Below are 23868 nucleotides of genomic sequence, written 5' to 3'. Positions count from 1 at the left end.
TTGCAACAATATTTACAATGTGTATGTCTGGTTTGCATTCACCCAATCCGTTTCATGCAATTTACACCTAATTGTAAGAATCTGCAGATGTTCCCTTCTTTCCCTGCAACTCTTATCTGGGCTCTAGACAAGCTGGCACCATTCTGCAGCTTGTCCCATTTCTGCAAAAGGCACATTTAAATTGACCAAATGGCCTAGCAGCCCAGAAGCCTTTACTTGATTTTAGTGTCCTGGCATCTCCAATTTGGCCAGAATTAACATTACCTACTTGATAGTAAGATAGACTGTCCTCGAGATATCTTCATTAACTGCCCCCAATTTTCCTAACATTCATGTTTTCTCCATGGTAAACAGAGAGGAGAAATATTAATTGAACACCTTGCCCATCTGCTGCGGCTCTATACATATATGGCAGCTTTGGTTTCTGTGGGGCCCTGTCCTCCCTCTAATTAAGTCAAGTGTCTTATTGTTATATGTCCCAATACAGAACAATTAAATTCTCACTTGCAGTGGCACAACAGATATATAAACAAAGTACTCTTTAAACACCATAATGAACAATGAAAAAGTCAGTTTATTAAAAAAAACAATAATAGAGCAAACACAAAATCAATGCCGTCAAGTCTACGTAGTTCAGAGCTTATTTGGAGGTGGTAGTGTTTAATAGCCTGATGTTTGTTGGGAAAATGCTACTCCTGAACCTTGACGTTCCAGTTTTCAGGCTCCTATACCCAGTGTTGCAGTGCTCATTAGGTGCCGGAGCTGGCAGGTTTTCCTTGGGAAGGGCATGCTAGTCTCCCAAGGGTCAAACAAGATTATAGCCTATCGCCATATCCCAGTGCATTACTAGTGCAATAAAACATATAAGACTTAATTTAATAATGTGACAAAATATTGCACGGTTGCGCTCACTAATTATCATGAAATATGATTATCAAGCAAGTAAAGAAAAAGACGGTTTCATGTTTTTTTACTGAGGTGCCGGCCCGGCACCGACTCGCCCTGACTCTCGCGTAGTTACGCGCAGACACACACACACAGACACACACACACACACACAGACACACACACACACACACACACACACACACACACACACACACACACACACACACACACACACACACACACACACACACACACACACACACACACACACACGCACGCACACAAGCAATGGACCACAACTACTTCATTTGACGCCAGATCCACACCCCAACAAACACTTCCTCGCCTATCTGGACTCTACCAAGGATCACAAGCTTGCCCGCCTCTCCCCTTGCCGACACTCCTCGACTCAACCGCCTGCCCGCAGGCCCGGAGCTCCACCGCGGTGCCACCCGCCCTACCACCACGAGGCTGAGATGTCCACCACGTGGGACAGCAACAACATCCACCACCTCTCCGACCCTCACTGCCAAACCCAGGCCCGGACCACCTAAACTGCCGCAGCTGCCGACTCTCACCGCCTCCCTGGGGCCACCACGCTGTTTCTGCCGACCTTCACTATCTCCCCGGAGCCACCAAGGTTCACCTGGGGTCACGGGTGCTCACGAGCACTCACGAGCTTCCCGTCTTGCTTTTCAACAACTTTCTCCTTGCGACCTGCTGCGCTATGTTCCACGCACAGCGAGTCAAGTCACGCCCCCTCCCTCCTGTTGCTAACCGCTCCTCCAGCTGCTAAATGATGCTGCCTGCTCCTCCACACTCCCTCCCGCTGCTGTCTGCTCCCCCCCACCCTCCCGACCTCCCCCCCCTCCATCCTGCTCCCCCCCACTGCTATCCACCTCAACTCTGGTTTCCCGAGAGATGCCGAGAATCGGGCCCTGTACTAGAGCTCTCACCCCGGGCTCTCTCCGCTTTTCGCAGCCCGCTCGCTTGCTCGCCTCCCCTCCCTTTCTCCCCCTCCACCTCTCCCCCCCTCTTCTCCCCCCCTCATCCTCTCCTCCCTCCCCCTCCCTCCTCCACTCTACCCCGCTCCTCTATCCACCGCTCTCTCCTCTCTACCCCCTCCCTCCCTCCTCCCCTCCCTCTCCTACACCCTCCCCTCTCTCACTCCCCCTCCCCCCTTCTGCTGCCCCCTCCCCACTACCTCCCCTCCAGCCCCCCTCCCCTCTCCTCCACCCCCCTCCTCTCCCCCTTCCATCTCTCCCCCCTCCTCTTCTCCCCCTCATCCTCTCCCCCACCTCTCCCCCCTTTCCCCCCTCCCCCCCCCATCTCTCACTACTCTCCCCCCTCTCCCCCCCCCCTCGTCTCTCTCGCTCCCCCTCTGACCCCCCCTCCCCACTACCCCCCTCAGGGCTGCCAACATTGGGTAAAAGTTGAGAGTGAGAAATTGCGTGGGAGTGTAGCGACCGAGGGGGGGAGGGTGCAGGATGGGGTGTCCCCCCTCCCATGGTAGGGAAGGGGGACACCTCCTCTCACCCCACCTCCTCTCTCCCCCCCTCCTCTCTCTATTCACCTCCTCTCTCCACAACCTCCTCTTCGTCTCCCCCGCTCGATCGTCTGTCACTCTGGTGGGTGGGCTTACCCTCGCGGAAGCCACGATCGGCTGGCCCTCCGCTGCTTTTCACTGTCCTCAGATCACTCCGGGCCTCGCTCTGGTCCACACCGGCCGCAGCATAGCTCAGGAGGATTCTGCTCTACGACTTGGGTAGGTGCTGCCTCTACCCCCTCCCTCTCCCTCTCTACCCACTCCCCGGGAGGGGGGGGGAGAGAGGGGGGGTAAGAGAGGGGGAGAGAGGGAGAGGGCCCTCCCTCTCTGCCTCCCTCCATGACCCCCTCCCTCTCAGCCCCCCTCCCTCTCTAGGAAGTGGCGAATATTGAGACCTATGGGTGAGTGGTGGAGTATTGCGTTCGGGAACCAGCCCTCCCTGTGACGGCACGCCCCCCCCACCACTCAATCTCTATCCCCGTCCCTCTCCCTCGCTACCCCCCTAGCCCTTCCTCTCCACCCCACCCCCCCTTCTCTAGCCGCGCATGCGCAGTTGGGGGTTATACGTGAGTGGATAGGGCGGAGGATGGGGTAAAAGGAGCGAATGAATAATATCTATATAATTAAAAGTCTCAACTTGACTACTTCCTGTATATTGATTTTAGAAAAAATGGTACCCTGTATCACTGTGATTTTTGGTGTGTGTGTGAGTGTGTATGTGAGTGTATGGGTGTGTTTGAGTGTATGTGTGTGTGTGAGTGTATGTATGTGTGTGTGTGAGTGTATGTGTGTGTATGTGTGTGTATGAATGTATGTGTGTGTGTGTGAGTGTATGTGTGTGTGTGTGTGTCTGAGTGTGAGTGTATGTGTCTGAGTGTGAGTGTGTGTGTGTATGTGAGTGTGTGTGTGTGAGTGTATGTGTCTGAGTGTATGTGTCTGAGTGTATGTGTGTATATGTGCGCGAGTGTATGTGTGTGTGCGAGTGTATGTGTGTGATGTATGTGTGTGTGAGCATATGTGTGTGTGTGTGTGTGGGCGTATGTGTGTTTGTGTGAGTGCATGTGTGAGGTGTGTGTGCTTAAGTGTGTGTGTATATTGGAATTGGTGGAGAGGTGGAATATTGCGTTGGGACGAGCCCACCCATAGTGTGTGTGTGTGATGCCGGGGTGAGGAGGAGGGGGGGTGAGGAGGAGGAGGGGGTGAGGAGGAGGAGGGGGGGTGGAGGAGGGGGAGGGGGGAGAAGGGGGGAAGGGATGGCGCGGGAAGGGAGAAGGGGGGAAGGGATGGCGCGGGAAGGGAGAAGGGGGGAAGGGAGGAGGGGGGGAAGGGAGGAGGGGGGGAAGAGAGGGGGGAAGGGGGGGGTGACTCCAGCACGTGTTCTCCAGCAACCCGCTGACGATGCGCTTGGTGAGTTTGAGTGCGACGGAACCACGAGCGCACCTTATATGGAAGTGATGTCAGTTGGTCACGTGCGGTGCGGGGGCGGGGACGTGGTTTGACATTTGTCTCGGGCAACCGTTGACATTCGGTTTCCTTCCACGCGCCGCGAGTGCCGGCGGCTCCATTGTGTTCGCGAGCTCAGCCCGGCCCGGCCCGGCCGTGTCTTGTCCGGTGAGTCGACGCTTAACTTCAGTCAGATGCCGTAGGGTAGGGTTAGAAAATAGCCTTTTCAAAAGGAGCGACAGAAAAGGGTAAATCATAGATTGGGAGGTTGTGGGGTTTTCGCCGATGCCTGTGACTTAGTGACGCTCCGGTTTAGAGTGAGTAATAAAGCTCTTCTTGGGGGAAGTTTCTGACTCTGCTGCCATGTGATGTGATGAGAATCCAAGATGATTTTACTTGTGTGAATCCTGTATAACTTTTAAAACTTGCCCGGCAGAGGCCACTTGCAAGATATGTGTTCGATTAGTATGTAAGACTTAAGACCTACAACGAGGATTTGGCGATCTAGAAATCGCGAAATGAAAGAAAGATCAGCATTATTTCTGGTGCTGAGTGAGTTTCTCTTGCAGGAACGGCGCCCTTGCTTTTGCTCATCGGGAGCAGTTTGATAGAGTGAACCAAAGATTTTGGAGTGAACTGAAATGTATCTAAAGTGCATGTAAAGTGCCTGCTGATAGTAAAGACGAAAATATTCCAAAGGTAGACGCAAAATGCTGGGGTAACTCAGCGGATCAGGCAGCACTCCATGACATGAGTCGGAACTCCCATGTTAACATGATGTTCTCCAGGGATGGATGCTCCAGGACCCGCTGAGTTACTCCGGCATTTTAGTCTACCTTTGGTATAAACCAACACCTCCAGTTCCTTGGGGTTTTTTTTACAAGGAGATACTCTAATCTGGTTTACCAACATTCTTGACAGAAATGAAGTTGTCATCGTCTATCGGTTCTTGCTACCAAGTGTTTGCAGAACCACGTTATTGACTCTTAACTTCATTTCCAAAGAATAGTTAGTGTTAAAGGATTCACTCTAATTTACCTTTCAGTTAGCCATTAGCATTGACCAAAAACCTAAGCCATACTATTCTATATACCCGTATTTCCCGGCAATGATGACGCACCTGCGTCGAAGATGCACCCCCCAATTTAAGTTGTTACATTTTGGGATGGTAGGACAGGATCAAGGGTTTGGTATAGTCCAGCCTGGGACTGTCCAGGGGTCGGCAACATTGCATACCTGCCTGGCTACAGTTCCCAGATCGCTCGCGTCCCCGGGAATAGCTGTAGCACCCAGGTCGCCTGCACCGAGACTAGTAGAGAGAGAGAGCCCAGGACGGAGCAGCCAGCCTTCCACCCAGTAGCTAGCCGCCAACCACCACCTCCACCGGTGGCGAAGGACACCGTGGCTGGCTGACGGGCCGGCAGAAGGCGCTGAGGTGGCGGCCGGTTTCGCTGTCTGATCCCGGCGCCCGCTCGCAGCCACCCGAGCTACTTCCCTCCCTAGCCACAATGTGGTGGCTCGGCGCCCGGAGGCAGTGGTGAGTGAGTTGCTGGCATGATTCCCGACCACCTTCTTCTCAATGCTCCTGCCCTCCCCGCAACTTTACCCCTGGCCAGACTCCACACACGCTGTGAAAGGAACCACCCCCTCCCCACAGCAGCGCTGTCCTTTTACAGCCGCATCCCATCAACTGCCAGCAATGAGGGATAGAACATCGTTCTTGATGTTGCTGTACTGATGGATAGCCAAGTCTATCTTTCTTGGCTAACAATCTAACCTTCGGCCTCCAAGTCGCAGGTAAACTTTCGTGCCTTTTTGGGTAAAAAATAGCATCTTCATTGCCAGGAATTACCGGTTAATGCATTTCAAGAGATCTGTACAGGTCTCCAAGAAGCCTAGTGGGTTTTCAAAGGTATTTTATTGTCACTTGTGCCAATTAAGGTGCAATGATCTTCGAATTACCATACAGCCATACTAAAAGAGCAACAAGACACACAACTACATAAAAGTCATCTCTCCCCCTCTCTCTCCCTTTCGTAAATCCATGCTGACCCGGATCGATCCTGTTACAGCTATCATCTTTTATAATCGACTCCAGCATCTTCCCCACCACCGATGTCAGCCTGACTGGTCTAATTTCCTGTTTTTTCTCTACCGCCTTTCTTAAAAAGTGGGATGACATTAGCTACCCTCCAATCCACAGGAACTGATTCTGAATCTATAGAACATTGGAAATTTAAAACCAATGTGTCCACGATTTCTAGAGCCACTTCCTTAAGTTACCTGGGATGCAGTCCATCAGGCCCTGGGGATTTATCAGCCTTCAGTCCCATCAGTCTACCCACCACCATTTCCTGCCTAATGTGGATTTCCTTCAGTTCCTCCGTCACCCCTGATCCTCTGGCCACTAGTATATCAGGAAGATTGTTTGTGTCCTCCTTAGTGAAGACGGATCCAAAGTACCTGTTCAACTCATCTACCATTTCCTTGTTCTCCATAATAAATTCACCTTTTTCAGTCTTCAACTTTGGTCTTAACTAATTTTTTCCTCTTCATATACCTAAAGAAGCTTTTACTATCCTCCTTTATATTTTTGGCTAGCTTACCTGCGTACCTCAACTTTTCTCCTCGTATTGCCTTTGTAGTCATCTTCTGTTGCTCTTTAAACATTACCCAATCTTGCTTCCCGCTCATCTTTGCTATGTTGTACTTCTCTTTTATTTTTATACTGTCGCTGATGTCCCTTGTCAGCCACGGTCACCCCTTACTCCCCTTGGAATCTTTCTTCCTCTTTGGAATGAACTGATCCTGTACCTTCTGTATTATTCCCAGAAATACCTGCCATTATTGTTCCACTGTCATCCCTGCTAGGGTATCTTTCCAGTCAACTTTGGCCAGCTCCTCCCTCATGGCTCCATAGTTCCCTTTATTAAACAATAACACCGACACCTCCGATTTACCCTTCTCCCTCTCCAATTATTGATTAAACTTGACCATATTATGGTCACTACTTCCTAATGGCTCCTTAATCTCAAGTTCCTTTATCAAATCCGGTTCATTACATAACACTAAATCCAGAATTGCCTTCTCCCTGGTAGGCTACAATACAAGCTGTTCTAAGAATCCATCACAGAGGCACTCCACAAATTCCCTTTCTTGGCGTCCAGTACCAACCTGATTTTCCCATTCTACCTGCATGTTGAAATCTCCCATAACAACTGTAGCCTTACCTTTACTACATGGCAATTTTAATTCCTGATTCAATTTGCACCCTATATCCAGACTACTGTTTGGGGGCCTGTAGATTAGTCCCATTAGGGTCTTTTTACTCTTAAAGGCAGCATCCTCACTGATTCTGGGAAATTGTTGGTCCTGACCACTCATAATTAAGAAGCACTTGGTTTAATATAGAAAACTAGAATTTGTGCATTGATGACAAACAAGAGCATGCCAGATCGCAAGCATCCAGACATAGAAACGTAGAAAATAGGTGCAGGAGTAGGCCATTCAGCCCTTCAAGCCTGCACCGCCATTCAACATGATCATGGCTGATCATCCAACTCAGTATCCTGTACCTGCCTTCTCTCCATACCCCCTGATCCTTTTAACCACAAGGGCCACATCTAACTCCCTCTTAAATATAGCCAATGAACTGGCCTCAACTACCTTCTGTGGCAGAGAGTTCCAGAGATTCACCACTCTGTGTGAAAAAAGTTTTTCTCATCTCGGTCCTAAAGGATTTCCCCTCTATCCTTAAGCTGTGACCTCTTGTCCTGGACTTCCCCAACATCGGGAACAATCTTCCTGCATCTAGCCTGTCCAACCCCTTAAGAATTTTGTAAGTTTCTATAAGATCCCCCCTCAATCTCCTAAATTCTAGCGAGTACCACCCTGTGAGCACCACCTCTCCAAAGAGATTGTAATTTTCACATTTTCTTCATCTACCACTCAAAACTGGATTAAAGCAAATAATACCTGATTGTAACGGGCTGTCTAAGAAGAGAAGATAGTTTTCCATCTTACCAGTCTCAAAAATTGACAGCATTCTTCCATTCTTCTGCCCAGTATACTCTGGTTCATTTCTCTAAGTCCACTGATGTCACAGGCACTCACCACCCTCCGTCTTTAAAACATAACCTGCCCTGTGTAACTCCTATACACTTTGCCCCTCACCTTCAAGATATGCCCTCTAGTATTTGATATTTCCATCCTGTGGGCAAAATGTTCTGACAGTTTATCTATGCCACTCAAATTTTATATACTTCTATCAGGTTCTCCCTTAACCTCTGGCGTTCCAGAGGGGAAAAAATCAAGTTTGTTCAATTTTTCCTTGCAGCCAATCTAATCTAATAATAATAATAATAAATTTTATTTAATGGGTGCCTTTCAGACATCTCAAGGACACCTTACATAGATTAACAGGAATATAAACATATAATCAGAATAAAATAAATAATAAAGACATCACAGAGACACAAATTAAAAACAGAATTCAGTCCAAAAACTGAAAATCAAAAACACAATGTGAATCTAGGCATTATTTAGGTAAACCTCCATTCCAAAGCCTCCACATCCTTCTCATATTGAGACAACCAAAACTGCACGCAATACTTAAAATGCGGCCTAACCAAAATCCTGTAAAGCTGCATATGGTGTCTCCATTGCCTGCCTCTTTTTTCAAACAAAGATACAAGAGACTGTAGATGCTGGAATCGGGAGCAACAAACAGTCTACTGGAGGAGCTTTGTGAGTTGACCAACATCTCTGGGCGTAAAGGAATGTTCAAGATATGTCAAAACCTCAGCTGCTACCCAACTTGCTGAGTTTCTCCAGCAAATTGTTCTATTTGCTTTCAAACCTATGTTTGTATTAAATATTGCACAATTTTGTTGCAGTTTATTGCTTCTTAGAACAAGCTGTTGAAATTAATTAAATGATCATCATAAACGTACTGACTACTTGATGGTCTAGGCTGCTGTATTACCTCTCTCACAGTGGGGTTCAACAGGTCTTGCAATTCCGACTTTTTAAAGTCCAAATGAAATGAATGATTTGAATTTAAATGGAAAAGGCAATTGAGGGGGTTGTAATTAAAGGTGGCAGACAAGGCAAGAATTGCACAAAATCATAACTAGTAAAAAGTGGAGACATGAAGGATCCTGAGATATATTACTACAGATGCTGAAGATAGCAGGACTGAAAGTAGTTCATGCATATGTTTTTTTTAAACCTATTGCCAGAGGTAAGTGCAGCTGATGCTAAAGTTGTAACCATGGCATTTTATATATAGTTTCAGTCACCATGCCTCGAGGTGGTGTGGGGGACACTGAATGAGTGCCTTTTTTCATAAGCTTCATGAATCCATGATTAAGGTGGAAAAGTGTTTTTGTTTTATGATTTGTTACCTGGACATGGCTTGGGAGATGTGATATACCTGTGCTATTGGAACTAAAGATCCTATAGCAAGCAAGATAGACCACTCCTTCTAAATACAATGGGCTGACGTGTAGTACGCAGCGGGGCTAAACGTTGGCCTTTTTTTCATCCATTTCAGTAACCCAACCCGACCCGCCTCGCAGTGTAATCAGCATTGCGGGGGAACAATTTGTGTTAATAAATTATAATTCTAAAAATGAGGAGAAGATTTATCCCAAATAACTTTTATTTGTACGAGGATGTTTCCGTAACCGGCTTCCGTCTCTGCACTAGTATCCTATGGGGTGTTCTTTGGTGCGGAGACGGAAGCCGGTTACGGAAATGGGGCCGAAAATTACCCATGAATCTGCCCATGACCGTACTACGTCTTTTTCGTCGAGTGATCTATCTTGTTTGCTATAGGATCTTTGATTGGAACTATCTACATGTAGCTGACCAATACTACAGCTTTTATTATTTTGTCTACTTAGGTATGGCCCGTGGACATCAGAAGTTGCAGTCCCAGCAGCGGAATGCAAAGAAGCAGGCTGAACAGAAAAAAAAATCGGGACATGATCAGAAGACTGCTGCAAAAGCAGCTCTTGTCTACACTTGTTCTGTCTGTAGGGTAAGGGGAGCTGGGGACAAAGCATTCTTCTGAACAGCTCTACGTCCTAGTTTAGGACCTAATGAAGTGTGACAACAGTTAATCTTTATTAATGGAAAAAATGGCAAATATGCCTTATGGACTAGAATCTATACAATTAAGCCCATGCACAAATCCGTTTTGTAAGTTAGGTTTCTTTCACTCGTTTAGTTATACAATGTTGTCTTTACATGGCCTGGATTTTAATTATTTATGTAATTTTGTACCAATTACTTTAAATTCTCTGCTTGGGCTCAAATAAATCCCAAACTCTTTATATATAAATTTATCTTAACACATTTTGATTCCCTTCAGTATTGACTGTCCTTTAGTTCTCAGACCATAAAATATTGCAGGTGGAAATTGTTCACTGTCTGGTAAACCCTCGCTATAACAGACCACACGGGGAGAGATAGTGTCCATTATTACCAATTGTCTGCTCTAACTGAATAAGGGGGTTCATATGTACAGCACTATTGGAAAAAACAACCAATAAACATACAATACACAATAAACAGTGAAGCACATAAAATACACAATGTCTTGGGACGTGGTAGTGGTGCCACCTTATAGCGCCAGGGACTTGAGTTTGGTCCTGATCTCTGGTGCTTCCTGTGACAACGTAGGTTTCCTCCAGATGCTCAGGTTTCCTCCCATGTTATGGAGACGTGCACATTTGTGGTTTGATTGGCTATGCAAGTTGTGTGGGTTACTGGTGGAGCCGGGGGCCCGGGTTCGATCCTGGTCCCCTCCCCCCGGGTGCCCTGTCACACCAGCTCCACCCCACATACGAAGTGATCACTGGTCAGCGCAGACTCAGTGTTTCCATGCTGTATCTCTATACTAAACTAAATTAGCTCAAATGTGTAATTCTTCAAGTTTTCAAAAGACTTCTACTAGGACAGTAGAAAAAATAGCAACATCAACGTACTGTGCCAGCATCCCTAAAACTAAACTAAACAAAGAATCGCTCCATTCACCTAATGGTCATTCCGTGAAACAACAAACTCTTTCTACAACAGATTCATAGAAACATAGAAAATAGGTGCAGGAGTAGGCCATTCGGCCCTTTGAGCTGACACCGCCATTCAATATGATCATGGCTGATTATCCAAAATCAGTACCCCCCCCCCCCCATTCCTACTTTTTTCACCATATCCCATGATTCCATTAGCCTTAAGAGCTATACCTAACTCTCTCTTGAAAACATCTAGTGAATTGGCCTCCACTGCCTTCAGTGGCAGAAAATTGAACAGATTCACGACTCTGGGTGAAAAAATGTTTCCTTGTCTCCATCCTAAATGGCCTACCCCTTATTCTTAAACTGTGACCCCTAGTTCTGGACTCGCCCAAGATGGGGAACATTTTTTCTGCATTTCGCCTGCCCAATCCCTTAAGAATTTTATATGTTTCTATAAGATCCCCTCATCATTCTAAATTCCAGTGAATATAACCCCAGTCAATCCATTCTTTCATCATATGTCAATCCCGCCATCCCGGGAATTAACCTGGTAAACCTACGCTGCACTCCCCCAATAGCGAGAATGTCCTTCCTCAAAATAGGACACCAAAATGGCACACAATACTCCAGGTATGGTCTCACCAGGGCCCTGTACAACTGCAGTCAGACCTCCTACTCGAAGACCAAATCATCTCGCTATGAAGGCCAACATGCCATTTGCTTTCTTCACTGCCTGTTGGACCTGTATCCTGTACAACTAGCCACTTTCCTCAGTCTTCTCCATTGTCACAGTGAAGCTAAACGCAAATTGGAGGAACAGCATCTCCTATTTTGGTCGGGCAGTTTACAGCCCGGTGGTATGAATATTGATTTCTCTCACTTCAAGTAGCCCTGGCATTCCTTTCGCTCTCTCTCTCATATCATGGTTACTTTTTTTGCATATCTTTCATGTATGTGCACACTCACCCAACCTTTCCAAGACAGCTTGCAGCCTCATAGCAGCCCACACTGCCCCCCAGCTTTGTGTCATCCACAAACTTGGAATATGTTACATGTGATTCCTTTGTCTAAATTGTTAATATATATTGTAAATAACTGGGGTCCCAGCACTGAGCCTTTTCGTGCCTCACTAATCACTGTCTGCCATTCTGAAAAGGACCCGTTAATTCCTACTCTTTGCTTCCTGTCTGCCAACAGTTCTCTATCCATGCCAATACCCTACCCCCAATACCATGTGCTCTAATTTTGCACATTAATCTCTTGTATGGGACCTTGTCAAAAGCTTTTTGAAAGTCCAGATACACCACATCCACTGGCTCTCCCTTATCCATTCTACTTGTTACATCCTCAAAAAATTCCAGTTGATTAGTCAAGCATGACTTCCCCTTCATAAACCCATACTGACTTTGTCCGATGTTGTACCCAAATGCGCTGTTACTACATTTTTAATAATCGACTAAAGCATCTTCCCCACTGCTAATGTAAGGCAAACTGGTCTATAAAATCCCTGTTTTCTCTCTCCTTCCTTTCTTAAAAAGTGGGGAATTACATTTAATTGCTTCATCTAATTCGGTCCGCTATAACCAAAATCCATTCTAAAGAGGTCTGTTATTGCGAGGGTTTACTGTCTATAAATCTGTTTTTTTAACTTTTAAAGTAATTAAAATTCTAACTAAATAAATGAAATTGCTACTTTGTAGTCAGTGCAAATGGCAACAACCTTTGGCAGGACGTAGATATTTTGAAGATGGAAGAGCTGGTTAGTTGTGCTATATTCTTTATACTCAATAAGTAAAAGACACCATATAACAAATTATGTCTTCAGTATGGAAAGCTAAATTAACCAAACTCCTCGCCAGTGATAGTTTGGCTCATGGGAGAACCCAAACTGCCTAATCAAACACTACCTGATGGTAGCAAGATTGACAGTGAAGGATTCTGGCCCTTAAATATGCTTCACAGTGATTTCTTTTTATTGCATCAATTTATGTTAGAGCATAAATTTCTATTTGAAAGTATTAAAGTGCTTAGGTTTTTCTGAGCTGGAGTAATTCTTAGTTTGATATTGCTCCTCAAGAGAAGAATACTGACCAGACCTCAATTATAGCTTTTGGAAAGAAAAATAAATATTATTGAAAAGATCAGCTGTGTTAAACTGAAAATAACATTTCTAAAATCTCATTTAGTTATGACTGTTAAATTTTGATCTAGCTTTCTAGTTGTGTTTAATGATTATTTGATTCTAACTTTGTCTATTAGACCCAGATGCCAGATCCAAAAACATTTAAACAGCACTTTGAGAACAAGCATCCTAAAGCACCAATGCCACCAGAACTTGTTGATGTGCAGGCATAGATAAATTGTCAACATGTTATTTCTGGTATGTACTGTTTTGATATTTTGAAATTTCATGTGACCAGCTGTCACTCCACATTCTCTATTTGGATCCATGTAACTAAATTATTCGTAATTGGAACAGAGATTCAGGGGTAGATTCAAGAGAGTTTATTGTCATGTGTCCTAGATAGGACAATGAAATTCTTGCTTTGCTTTAGCACAACAGAATATAGTAGGCATAAATAAATAAATACAGAACAGATCAGTGTGACCATATACCATTGAATATATATATATATATATATACACATAAATAAGCAGATAAAGCGCAATGATCTATAAATGTTCAGAGTTTTGTTTGAGTTGATTATTTCATGAAAATAATGCATTGTTCAGTAAAAATGTGCCTCAAGGCTAAAATTCAGATCCATGAAATGTTGGCACAATGCAGACATTGTGCAACATTTGCAAAAAAGATACTGCCTGCATTGAATTTTGGAAAAACCCAGATGTAAGCAGAAGCTACTTTGACAAGATAGTAGTATATTTAATGGGAAATCTGGCTTGTCTAAATAAAACAATATATTTTGCCAAGATTGTAATATGCTGAAGAATTTGCCGTGAACCAGAAATCTATTATCCCCCTTAAAAATACTGAACCTTTAAAAAAAGATGGCTTGCAAGATTTCCAGCAGTCTAAAGCTGCATAATACTAATTTGATTTTGTTTTGTGCTACACATTGTCTTTGCTCAATGACAATGACTTGCTCTGTTTCTTGCACTGCTCTTGTATCCAATGGTCTTGGTACTTTTGATAAGGAATATCCCTTGTGTCTCTAGATTATTAGCTTGATGGTGGAAATGGGTAACTGCAAAAATGGTGAATTGGGCATTAGATTAAATGTCCAAATCCTGCCACTGTTTAACCAATCAAATGCTTGTTCTGAACATATTCTATATATATATACACACACACACACGCGCGCGCACAGACACAGACGCACACACTCAAACGCGCTCTCACACACACACACACACACACACATCATCTGAATTGTTCTGAACATTTCTCCATCGGTACTTTTGAAGTTTTTCTCCAAACTGGTTCCAATCAAGAATTGTAAAATAATTTAAAGCTTCCATGTAGACTATTTGTAATTCCATGTACAGGTGCACAACCTTTTATCCGAAATTCCAAATAACGAAAAGCTCCGAATACCGGACATTTTTTCGGTCCTTGAAGAAAGGTCCTTGAAGACGTTCACCGAGGGCGGCCAACTAAATCCCCATTCATAAAAGAGAAGGTGAGGGTATATTGCGCGGGAGGGTTAATAATTTACAATCTGCTGCTGCCTGCCCGCTGAGTTAAAAAGTTCCCACGGTAGACTCACGATACACAGTGTATCGTGAGTCTACCGTGGGAACGTTTTAACTCAGCGGGCAGGCAGCAGCAGATTGTCGCTCCCTTCAGTTTCACCCCACCTACACCCATCTGCTTCCCGGCCATGTGTGTGACCCCTTCCCTCCCCTCTCCAGCTCCCCGCCCATTGCACCGGCGCGGGGGCTTTGCACTGTCTTCACGTCGGCGATGCCAGCAGGTCAGTGCCAGTCACCGGAGACGTCAGGACCAACGGGACATCGACCCCCAGGCCCACTGCAAGCACAGAGATCCCAGAGACCCACAGCCAGCAGCAACTCTAGCCCAGCCCCGTTCCAACTCCAGAGGAATCCGGGTTGCGGATGACGGGGCGCAGCTCGGGCTGTGGGCGAACTGCCACTTGTCGCCGTAGCGGCCCATCGGGGAGCAGGCTCCTCTGGAGTTGGAGGGGGAGAGGGGTATTGTGCTGTTTGATCGCCCCCTGCTATCCCAGGGACAGGGAGACACAGCGGCTTTTGAAAATGGTGGGCAATCACTTCCAAAGTTCTGCCCACACAGTCAGTACACCTCTCCTACACTTGTCTCCCGCACTAAGATCATCTCGCAGAGAATGATCCAAGCCTAACCCTCCCTATTCTCTCCTATTCTGCAAGAAAAAACTACATTGAAGACTCAAACTCGTGATCGAGTAACTGCCGGGATCGAGGCGCAAACTCGCGACCTTGCGGATATGAGCCGAGCACTCTACCACTGAGCCAGCCGTTAAAATCCACGCTAAAAATCTTCCATTCCGAAAGCCGAAAAAATTCGAATTACGAAAAGTGTCTGTTCCCAAGGCTTTCTGATAAAAGGTTGTGCACCTGTACATGAATATAAGATAGTGGTTATTTGTCAAGAAGCATCAAATATGGAATGCTGTAAACTGATTAGTTTACACACTGGAGAGAGCCAATGAGTTAATATTTAGGACAGCAACATTTTGGTGGTTGACTTATTCGATCAGTTTACAAAATGCATGATATAGCTCGTGGTAGAAACCTTGCCAGAACAACAGGAGATTAGGATTCAAGTGCCATTTTCAGAATTTGAGCGGATAAACTGGGACTACAATCAGCATTGTTCTGAAGTGTTTTGTGATTAACTAATCGTTTAAATGGACTTCAATCTCTGCAGGATTTGAAGTATGAATGTTCTAGCTACATTACTTATTAACCAAGCATGGGGATATCATGTCACATATCTCAATTTGTTTGTGGTATTGTGTGCAAAGTGGCTTCGCTAATATTTGATCTTGGAAATATTTCCATCGGCTTTGATATGTATTTAGGGGTAATATCAAACCTTAGAGTGCCCTCCATAATGTTTGGGACAGAGACCCATCATTTATTTATTTGCCTCTGTACTCCACAATTTGAGGTTTGTAATAGAAAAAAAATCACATGTGGTTAAAGTGCACATTGTCAGATTTTAATAAAGGCTATTGTGGTTTCACCATGTAGAAATTACAACAGTGTTTATACATAGTCCCCCATCCCCATGTCAGGGCACCATAATGTTTGGGACACAGAAATATAATGTAAATGAATGTAGTCATGTTTAGTATTTTGTTGCATATTCTTTGCATGCAATGACTGCTTGAAGTCTGCGATTCATGGGCATCACCAGTTGCTGGGTGTCTTCTCTGGTGAGACTCTGCCAGGCCTGTATTGCAGCCATCTTTAGCTTATGCTTGTTTTGGAGGCCAGTCCCCTTCAGTTTTCTCTTCAGGGTATAAAAGGCATGCTCAATTGGGTTCAGATCGGGTGACTGACTTGGCCTCAAGAATTGACAAATTTTTAGCTTTGAAAAACTCTTTTGTTGCATTCGCAGTATGTTTGGGATCATTGTCTTGCTGTAGAATGAACTGTCGGCCAATGAGTTTTGAGGCATTTGTTTGAACTTGAGCAGATAGGATGTGTCTATACACTTCAGAATTCATTATGCAACTACCATCAGCAGTTGTATCATCAATGAAGATAAATGTCAAAGTCAATTTTATTTGTCACATGCACATCACATGCAGTGAAATGAATTTGCCAGCAGCGATATACTTAAAGAACACACAATACACAATAAAAATTTAACACAAACATCCACCACAGCATTCTTCACTGTGGTGGAAGGCAACAAAGTTCAGCCAGTCCTTTGTTCACCCGCGGTTGGTGCCATGGACCCTCCGTAGTCGCCGCTACAGACGGCACGATGTACAGGAGGTGGAACACACTTGGAGGTCCCGAATCGGCACTTTCCTACCGGAGTCCGCGGCTTCAGGATGTTGTAGGCCGTAAGTCGGCTGTCGGAGCTTATGCCCTGCGAGGGATCCCAGGCCTGCCCGCGGCTAGAAGCTCCGCAAACCATGGCTTCAGGATGTTATAGGCCGCGGTTTTCCGACGATCCCCAGCAAGGGATCCCAGGCTACGGATGATAAGTCCACTCCACGCCCGTGGCTAAAAGCTCCACAAACCACAGTCCCCACGGTGCCAAAGTCACCAGGCCAGCGATCGGAGCACTCCTCTCTGGCGACCCCGGCAAGGGTTTGCCCGCTCCGCGATGGAAAGTCCATGCTGCTCCTGCAGCCGATGTTCCGGGCCCGACTCCGGGAAAGGCCGCACCAATCCATGGTGTTAGTAGCAATGTTACAAAATTTTGAGATTAAAAAAATCAAGTCTGTAATTTATCCCATCAGATAAAGCATAAAAAGAAGTTTAATTTGACACCTAATTCACTTTCATATCTCAAGTATTTAAAAAGTTATGGCCATTTTCATACTCAGAAATTAGCATCTTGTTCCCTATTGATTTTCTATGGACATAACAAAAAAGCTGTGATCGTGTGCAGTCAAAAGCCCATAACTTTCGTAAAAATTAAGAGAACTGAATGAAATTTTCAGTTATCGTAGATTGAACCATTCTGAAACAAATATAAAATAATCTTACTTGGATGACCTGAAATTAAAGCATATAATTAGTTAGTTACCCAAGTGTAGCTAATTTCAAACTTCAATTACTAGATCTAAACATCTATCCATTTCTTAATAAATGATTAACATTTTTAAATAGCCTAAGTGTCCAAATAATATTCATAAATAATTCACAATAAAACATGATTTTTAAATCTCATTTACATTCATTTATAGGCCAAATGGAAGGAATTTAGTGTTCAATTGCTGTAAATTAAAGTCCATTTTAAATCAGCTTTCTAGTGGGATCCTGTGAACGCGCTGGTTTAGAACGTTCACATTGCGGTAGATTTGTGCCCTCAAATGCCCAGAAAAATACTGCGGGATATAATTGGCCCAAAATGAGCTACTCGCAATATTAAACTTTGTATAAAGGGATCTTAAGAAGCCCTTTTTAATGTAAAAATATGCAGCATACCTTCAGTTGTTTGCTCTATGAGACCCTGACAGCTGCCGTTGTTCGCGGGTTTAGAGATTGATTTTTAAACTACTATAACTATTATACGAGGCCTTTAAAACTAATAATAGCTTTTGCGACGGGGTCTTCCAGCGATTTTTCGTTAATAATTAACTAGGCTGAACATCTTCGATTTGAACAGCCTAGAGAAAATCGCGTTTTAAACCCGCCCCCCTCTAAACGGCGCCAAAATCGCGCACACCCGCAGCGACAGATTTTCAGTGACGCTTCAGGTAGGCTTTGCAACATACCTAGTGTTAGGCCGCGAGGGAGGCGACATGGAAAAAGTCACCTCTCCGAGGTGGAGGCGGCCGAACGCGGTTTCCCCCTTACCCCTCCCCACCACCCCCCACATAAGACCTATCAAGAGACTAACACTAGACACACCAAAAAAAATCAAGAAATTAACACCAGACACACCAAAACCCAAAAAAGGTAGAAATAACGAACACGCTGCTGGCGTGTGAGCCAGTATCATCAGCAGCCATACATGCCCAGGCCATAAAACCCCCACCACCGTGCTTCACAGATGATGTGGTATGACAATAGACAGTAGGCAATAGGTGCAGGAGTAGGCCATTCGGCCCTTCGAGCCAGCACCGCCATTGTGATCATGGCTGATCATCCCCAATCAGTACCCCGTTCCTGCTTTCTCCCCATATCCCCTGACTCCGCTATCTTTAAGAGCCCTATCGCTCTCTTTAGAAAGTACCCAGAGAACCGGCCTCCACCGCACCCCGAGGCAGAGAATTCCACAGACTCACAACTCTCAGAGAAAAAGTGTTTCCTCGTCTCCGTTCAAAATGGCTTGCCCATTATTCTTAAATTGTGACCCCTGGTTCTGGACTCCCCCAACATCGGGAACATGTTTCCTTCCTCTAGCGTGTCCAAACCCTTAACAATCTTATATGTTTAAATAAGATACCCTCTCATCCTTCTAAACTCCAGAGTGTACAAGCCCAACCTCTCCATTCTCTCAGCATTTGACAGTCCCGCCATCCCGGGAATTAACCTTGTAAACCTACGCTGCACTCCCTCAATAGCTAGAATGTCCTTCCTCATGTTAGGGGATCAAAACTGCACACAAAACTCCAGCTGTGGTTTTACTAGGGCTCTGTACAACTGCAGAAGGACCTATTTGCTCCTATACTCAACTCCTCTTGTTATAAAGGCCAATATGCCATTTGCTTTCTTCATTGCCTGCTGTACCTGCATGCTTACTTTCATAGACTGATAAGCTAGGACCCCCAGATCCTTTTTCCCAACTTGACGCCTTTTAGATAGTAATCTGCCTTCCTGTTTTTGATACCAAAGTGGATAACCTCTCATTTATCCACATTAAACTTCATCTGCTATGACCCCTGGTTTGGATCTTGGGCAGTTCCTTCTCTCCTTCATACTTTGCTCTTGCCATCACTCTGATATAAGTTAATCTTCGTCTCATCTGTCCACAAGACCTTTTTTCCAGAACTGCAGTTGCTCTTTTTAGTACTTCTTGGCAAACTGTAACCTGGCCATTCTATTTTTGCGGCTAACCAGTGGTTTGCATCTTGCAGTGTGGCCTCTGTATTTCTGTTCATGAAGTCTTCTTCGGACAGTGGTCATTGACAAATCCACACCTGACTCCTGAAGAGTGTTTCTGATCTGTCGGATAGGTGTTTGGGGATTTTTCTTTATTATAGAAATAATTTTTCTGTCTTCAGTTGTGGAGGGCTTTCTTGGCCTGCCAGTCCCTTTGCGATTAGTGAGCTCACCAGTGCTCTCATTCTTCTTAATGATGTTCTAAACAGTTGATTTTGGTAAGCCTAAGGTTTGGCTAACAGTTTTATTCTTAGAAACATAGAAAATAGGTGCAGGAGTAGGCCATTCGGCTCTTCGAGCCTGCACCGCCATTCAATATGATCATCCAACTCAGTATCCTGTACCTGCCTTCTCTCCATACCCCCTGATCCCTTTAGCCACAAGGGCCACATCTAACTCCCTCTTAAATATAGCCAATGAACTGGCCTCACCTTCCTTCTGTGGCAGAGAATTCCAGAGATTCACCACTCTCTGTGTGAAAAATGTTTTTCTCATCTCGGTCCTAAAAGATTTCCCCCTTATCCTTAAACTGTGACCCCTTGTTCTGAACTTCCCCAACATCGGGAACAATCTTCCTGCATCTAGCCTGTCCAACCGCTTAAGAATGTTGTAAGTTTCTATAAGATCCCCCCTTCTTGTTTCTCAATCTCATAATGGCTTCTTTGACTTTCATTAGCACAACTTTGGTCATGTTGATGAACAGCAATAAAAGTTTCCAAAGGTGATGGAAAGACTGGAGGAAAGACTATTTGCTGAGAGCTCTCTTATACCTGCATTAAGGAGGCATTTAAACACAACCTGTGAAGCCATGTGTCCCAAACATTATGGTGCCCTGAAATGGGGGGACTATGTAGGTTACATTTGCCAAGAAGTACTTAAAAGAGCAACCGCAGCTCTGGAAAAAGGTCTTGTGGACACATGAGACGAAGATTAACTTGTATCAGAGTGATGGCAAGAGCAAAGTATGAAGGAGAGAAGGAACTGCCCAAGATCCAAAGCATACCACCTCATCTGTCAAACACTGTGGTAGGGGTGTTATGGCCTGGGCATGTATGGCAGCTGAAGGTACTGGCTCACTTATCTTCATTGATGATACAACTGCTGATGGTAATAGCATAATGAATTCTGAAGTGTATAGGCACATCCTATCTGCTCAAGTTCAAACAAATGACTACAGCAAGACATTGATCCCGAACATACTGCTAAAGCAACAAAGGAGTTTCAAAGCTAAAACATGGTCAATTCTTGAATGGCTGTCAATTACCCGATCTGAGCCCAATTGAGCATGCCTTTTATATGCTGAAGAGAAAACTGAAGGGGACTAGCCCCCCAAAACACCATGCTAAAGATGGCTGCAATACAGGCCTGGCAAGCATCACCAGAGAACACACCCTGCAACTGGTGATGTCCATGAATTGCAGACTTCAAGCAGTCATTGCATGCAAATGAAATGCAACAAAATACTAAACATGACTACTTTCATTTACATGACATTGCTGTGTCCCAAACATCTGTATATATATCTATACGCAATATTAAGAATGTTTATGAAAAGTCAGTCATGCAACCAGCAATCTTTTTCTTTGCTGATTTTAAACTGATGAATTTCTTTTTTTCTTTATACAAAGACTGCAAGTCACTTATTAAAGCCATATCCTGGAAGAAGAATCTGCAAGTGCAGCCTAATTCTGGCCAACTATAACAAAGAACTACAAATAAATTGCTTTCTTGCCCTTTTATTTCCTTCTGGGCCATGAGTACATCCACTCTAATGCATTGTTGACATTGCAGAATTTTTGATTATTGTAAAAGGATTTCTACTCTTGTAACTGCTCATTGTGTATAATATTTAATAAAATAGTAATTTGATTTTTTTACAGCACTGTCTGCCATTTATGATATCTTAATCTTAAAATAGGTTGTATAAAATCTCATTGCTCTTGCAATCTGTTGAAGTTACAATACAAATTTTAATGACGTATAATGTGGCACTCCTGCAGGAAAGGATAAGAAAGCACATCCTTTCTCCCTGTCCTTAGTCATATTCATGCTTTTCTGTCTCATTGATAATATGTAACTTTTTGCTTTAACTATATTCTTGTTGTAATTTGCTGTGTATTTTTAGATGTGTTCCAACTTAACAGATATCATTTCAATCGGTTTGATGTCAAAACTGTGTGCAGCATAAGTTGAAGCCTGTCTGGACTATTCTACAACTGGATCACAATTTCCTGTAACTTGCATTATACTCTTTGTTCGACGTAGGTTAGACATGTTGAGACTGCAGATACCGGAATTTGGCACAAAAACAAACTTTTGATGGAACTTTGCATGTTGAGCAGCATCTGTGGGGAGAGAAGGAATTGTTGGCATCTCGGGGTCAAGACCCTGCGTCAGGACTTACTAAATTTACTGAGTTTCTCCAAAAGTTTGTTTTTGTTTTATGCTGAGTGTTCTCAATCTGTGTTAACCTTGGATCTATGATCTTGTGGCTGAGCCAGAAGTTATGGGTCAATACCACATTCTAGAAACTAGACTGAAGTAACAAATTACAGTTCATAGCATTTGCAGGAGTACAGTTTTAATCTCTGTGGCCTCTACATCGATGAGACCAAGCACGGATTAAGTGAACACTTTGCCAAACCATGCGGTTTTCCCCGTTGCAAGGACCTTATCAAAGGCTTTCTGAAAGTCTAGATACACTCAATCCCCTGGCTCCCCTTCATCCATTTTACTTGCCACATCCTCAAAAAATTCCAGAAGATTAGTCAAGCATGATTTTCCTTTCATAAATCCATATTGACTTGGACTAATCCTTTTACTGCTATCCAAATGCCCCATTATTACCTCTTTAATAATTGACTCCAGCATCTTTCCCACCACCGAAGTCAGGCTAACTGGTCTGTAAATCCCCGTTTTCTCTCTCGCTCCTTTCTTGAAAAGTGGGATAACATTAGCTATCCTCCAATCCACAGGAGCTGATCCTGAATCTATTGAACATTGGAAAATGATCACCAATGCGTCCACTATTTCTAGAGCCACCACCCTGAGGACCCTGGGATGCACACCATCAGGCCCAGAGGAATTATTATCCTTTAGTCCCATTAGCCTACCCAATACTATTTCTTGCCTTTCTTTCAGTTCCTCTACCCGCTTAGATACTCTGTCCACTTCTGGGAGATTGTGTCTTCCTTAGTGAAGACAAATCCGAAGTACCTGTTCAACTCTTCTGACATTTCCTTGTTCCCCATAATAATTTCACCCATGTCTGCCTTCAAGGGACCCATATTTGACAGGTTGAGGGGCCAAATAGCTTATTTGTGCTCCTTTAACATAGTTTATTATGTTCCTGGCTTCCTGCAGCCGGGGGAGGGAGACGGCTTCAGGTGGGGGCTGTCGGGGGCCTGTGGTGGGGGGGCAGCGTCCTGTAGCCAGGGGAGGGAGACGGCTTCAGGCGGGGGCCAGTGTGGGGGAAGTTTTCTGCAACCGGTGGAGGGAGAGGGGTGTGCGTGGTAGGGAGGAGGGGGTATATGGGAGGGGTGAGGGGCGTGTGTGGTGGGGGGAGTGCATGGGCTCAGCGGCTCCCAACCCCGGCCTCACTCAATGGCTCCCGGCTCCGTACTCACTCAGCGGCTCCCGGACCCGACCTCACTCAGCGGTACCCAGCTCCGACCTCACTCAGCGGCTCCCGACCCCGGCTTCGACCGCACTCAACGGCACCCGGCCCCGGCTGCACTCAGCGGCTCCCAGCTCGTGGTGGTGGTCGCTGCCGCCGCCCGCAGACTCACACAGCCCCTGGTGATTGGCAGTGGATGCTGGAAGGGGCATCGCCGTTCCGGCGAATGACAGGAGAGAAGACCAATAACTTTTGTAATATTTCCCCGATCAGAACAAAACTTCGTGCACTTGCAGCACAGGAGAATGGTGAGTAAGGTGGCGAAAAATCGTTGCGCTATTGGGTACCATTTTTGCGTAAATTTAAAAACATTGCAGACTGGAAGAGGACAAGATTAATGTTTTAGTTAAGGAGAGAGAGAGTTTTCAGCAATTTCAGTTTGTTCCCCAGATTTCCAACGTCTATTTTTTATTTTCACCTTGTTCTGAAATACAGAGCAGTTTGGTAGCTTTCTCCAACATAATTTCCAAAAATCAGTGATATGATGTGAGATTGATAGTTACGCGCTATCCCTGCTGCAAAATTCCACAAAATCTGATACT

At 44.9% G+C, this 23868-nt stretch overlaps 1 protein-coding gene across 1 annotated transcript; it reads left to right on the top strand.

The window, feature by feature from the left end:
• Positions 1–3896: 3896 nt before the first annotated feature.
• On the top strand, positions 3897–21529 carry znf706 (zinc finger protein 706). The gene is made up of 4 exons (XM_033018950.1): positions 3897–4045; positions 9784–9920; positions 13159–13279; positions 21279–21529. Exons 2-3 carry the CDS (start codon positions 9786–9788, stop codon positions 13252–13254), a joined length of 231 nt encoding a protein of 76 aa, XP_032874841.1. The 5' UTR covers positions 3897–4045; positions 9784–9785; the 3' UTR covers positions 13255–13279; positions 21279–21529.
• Positions 21530–23868: the final 2339 nt, after the last annotated feature.

This window comes from Amblyraja radiata, chromosome 4, assembly GCF_010909765.2.
Source record: "Amblyraja radiata isolate CabotCenter1 chromosome 4, sAmbRad1.1.pri, whole genome shotgun sequence".
Taxonomy (NCBI): Eukaryota; Metazoa; Chordata; class Chondrichthyes; order Rajiformes; family Rajidae; genus Amblyraja; species Amblyraja radiata.
This window is presented reverse-complemented; position numbering and strand designations above follow the sequence as displayed.

Coding starts and splice junctions, on each gene's coding strand:
- znf706 (XM_033018950.1), top strand. CDS start 9,786: ATGGCCCGTGGACATCAGAAGTTGCAGTCCCAGCAGCGGAATGCAAAG. Junction 9,921..13,158: donor ACACTTGTTCTGTCTGTAGG/GTAAGGGGAGCT, acceptor TTTGTCTATTAG/ACCCAGATGCCAGATCCAAA.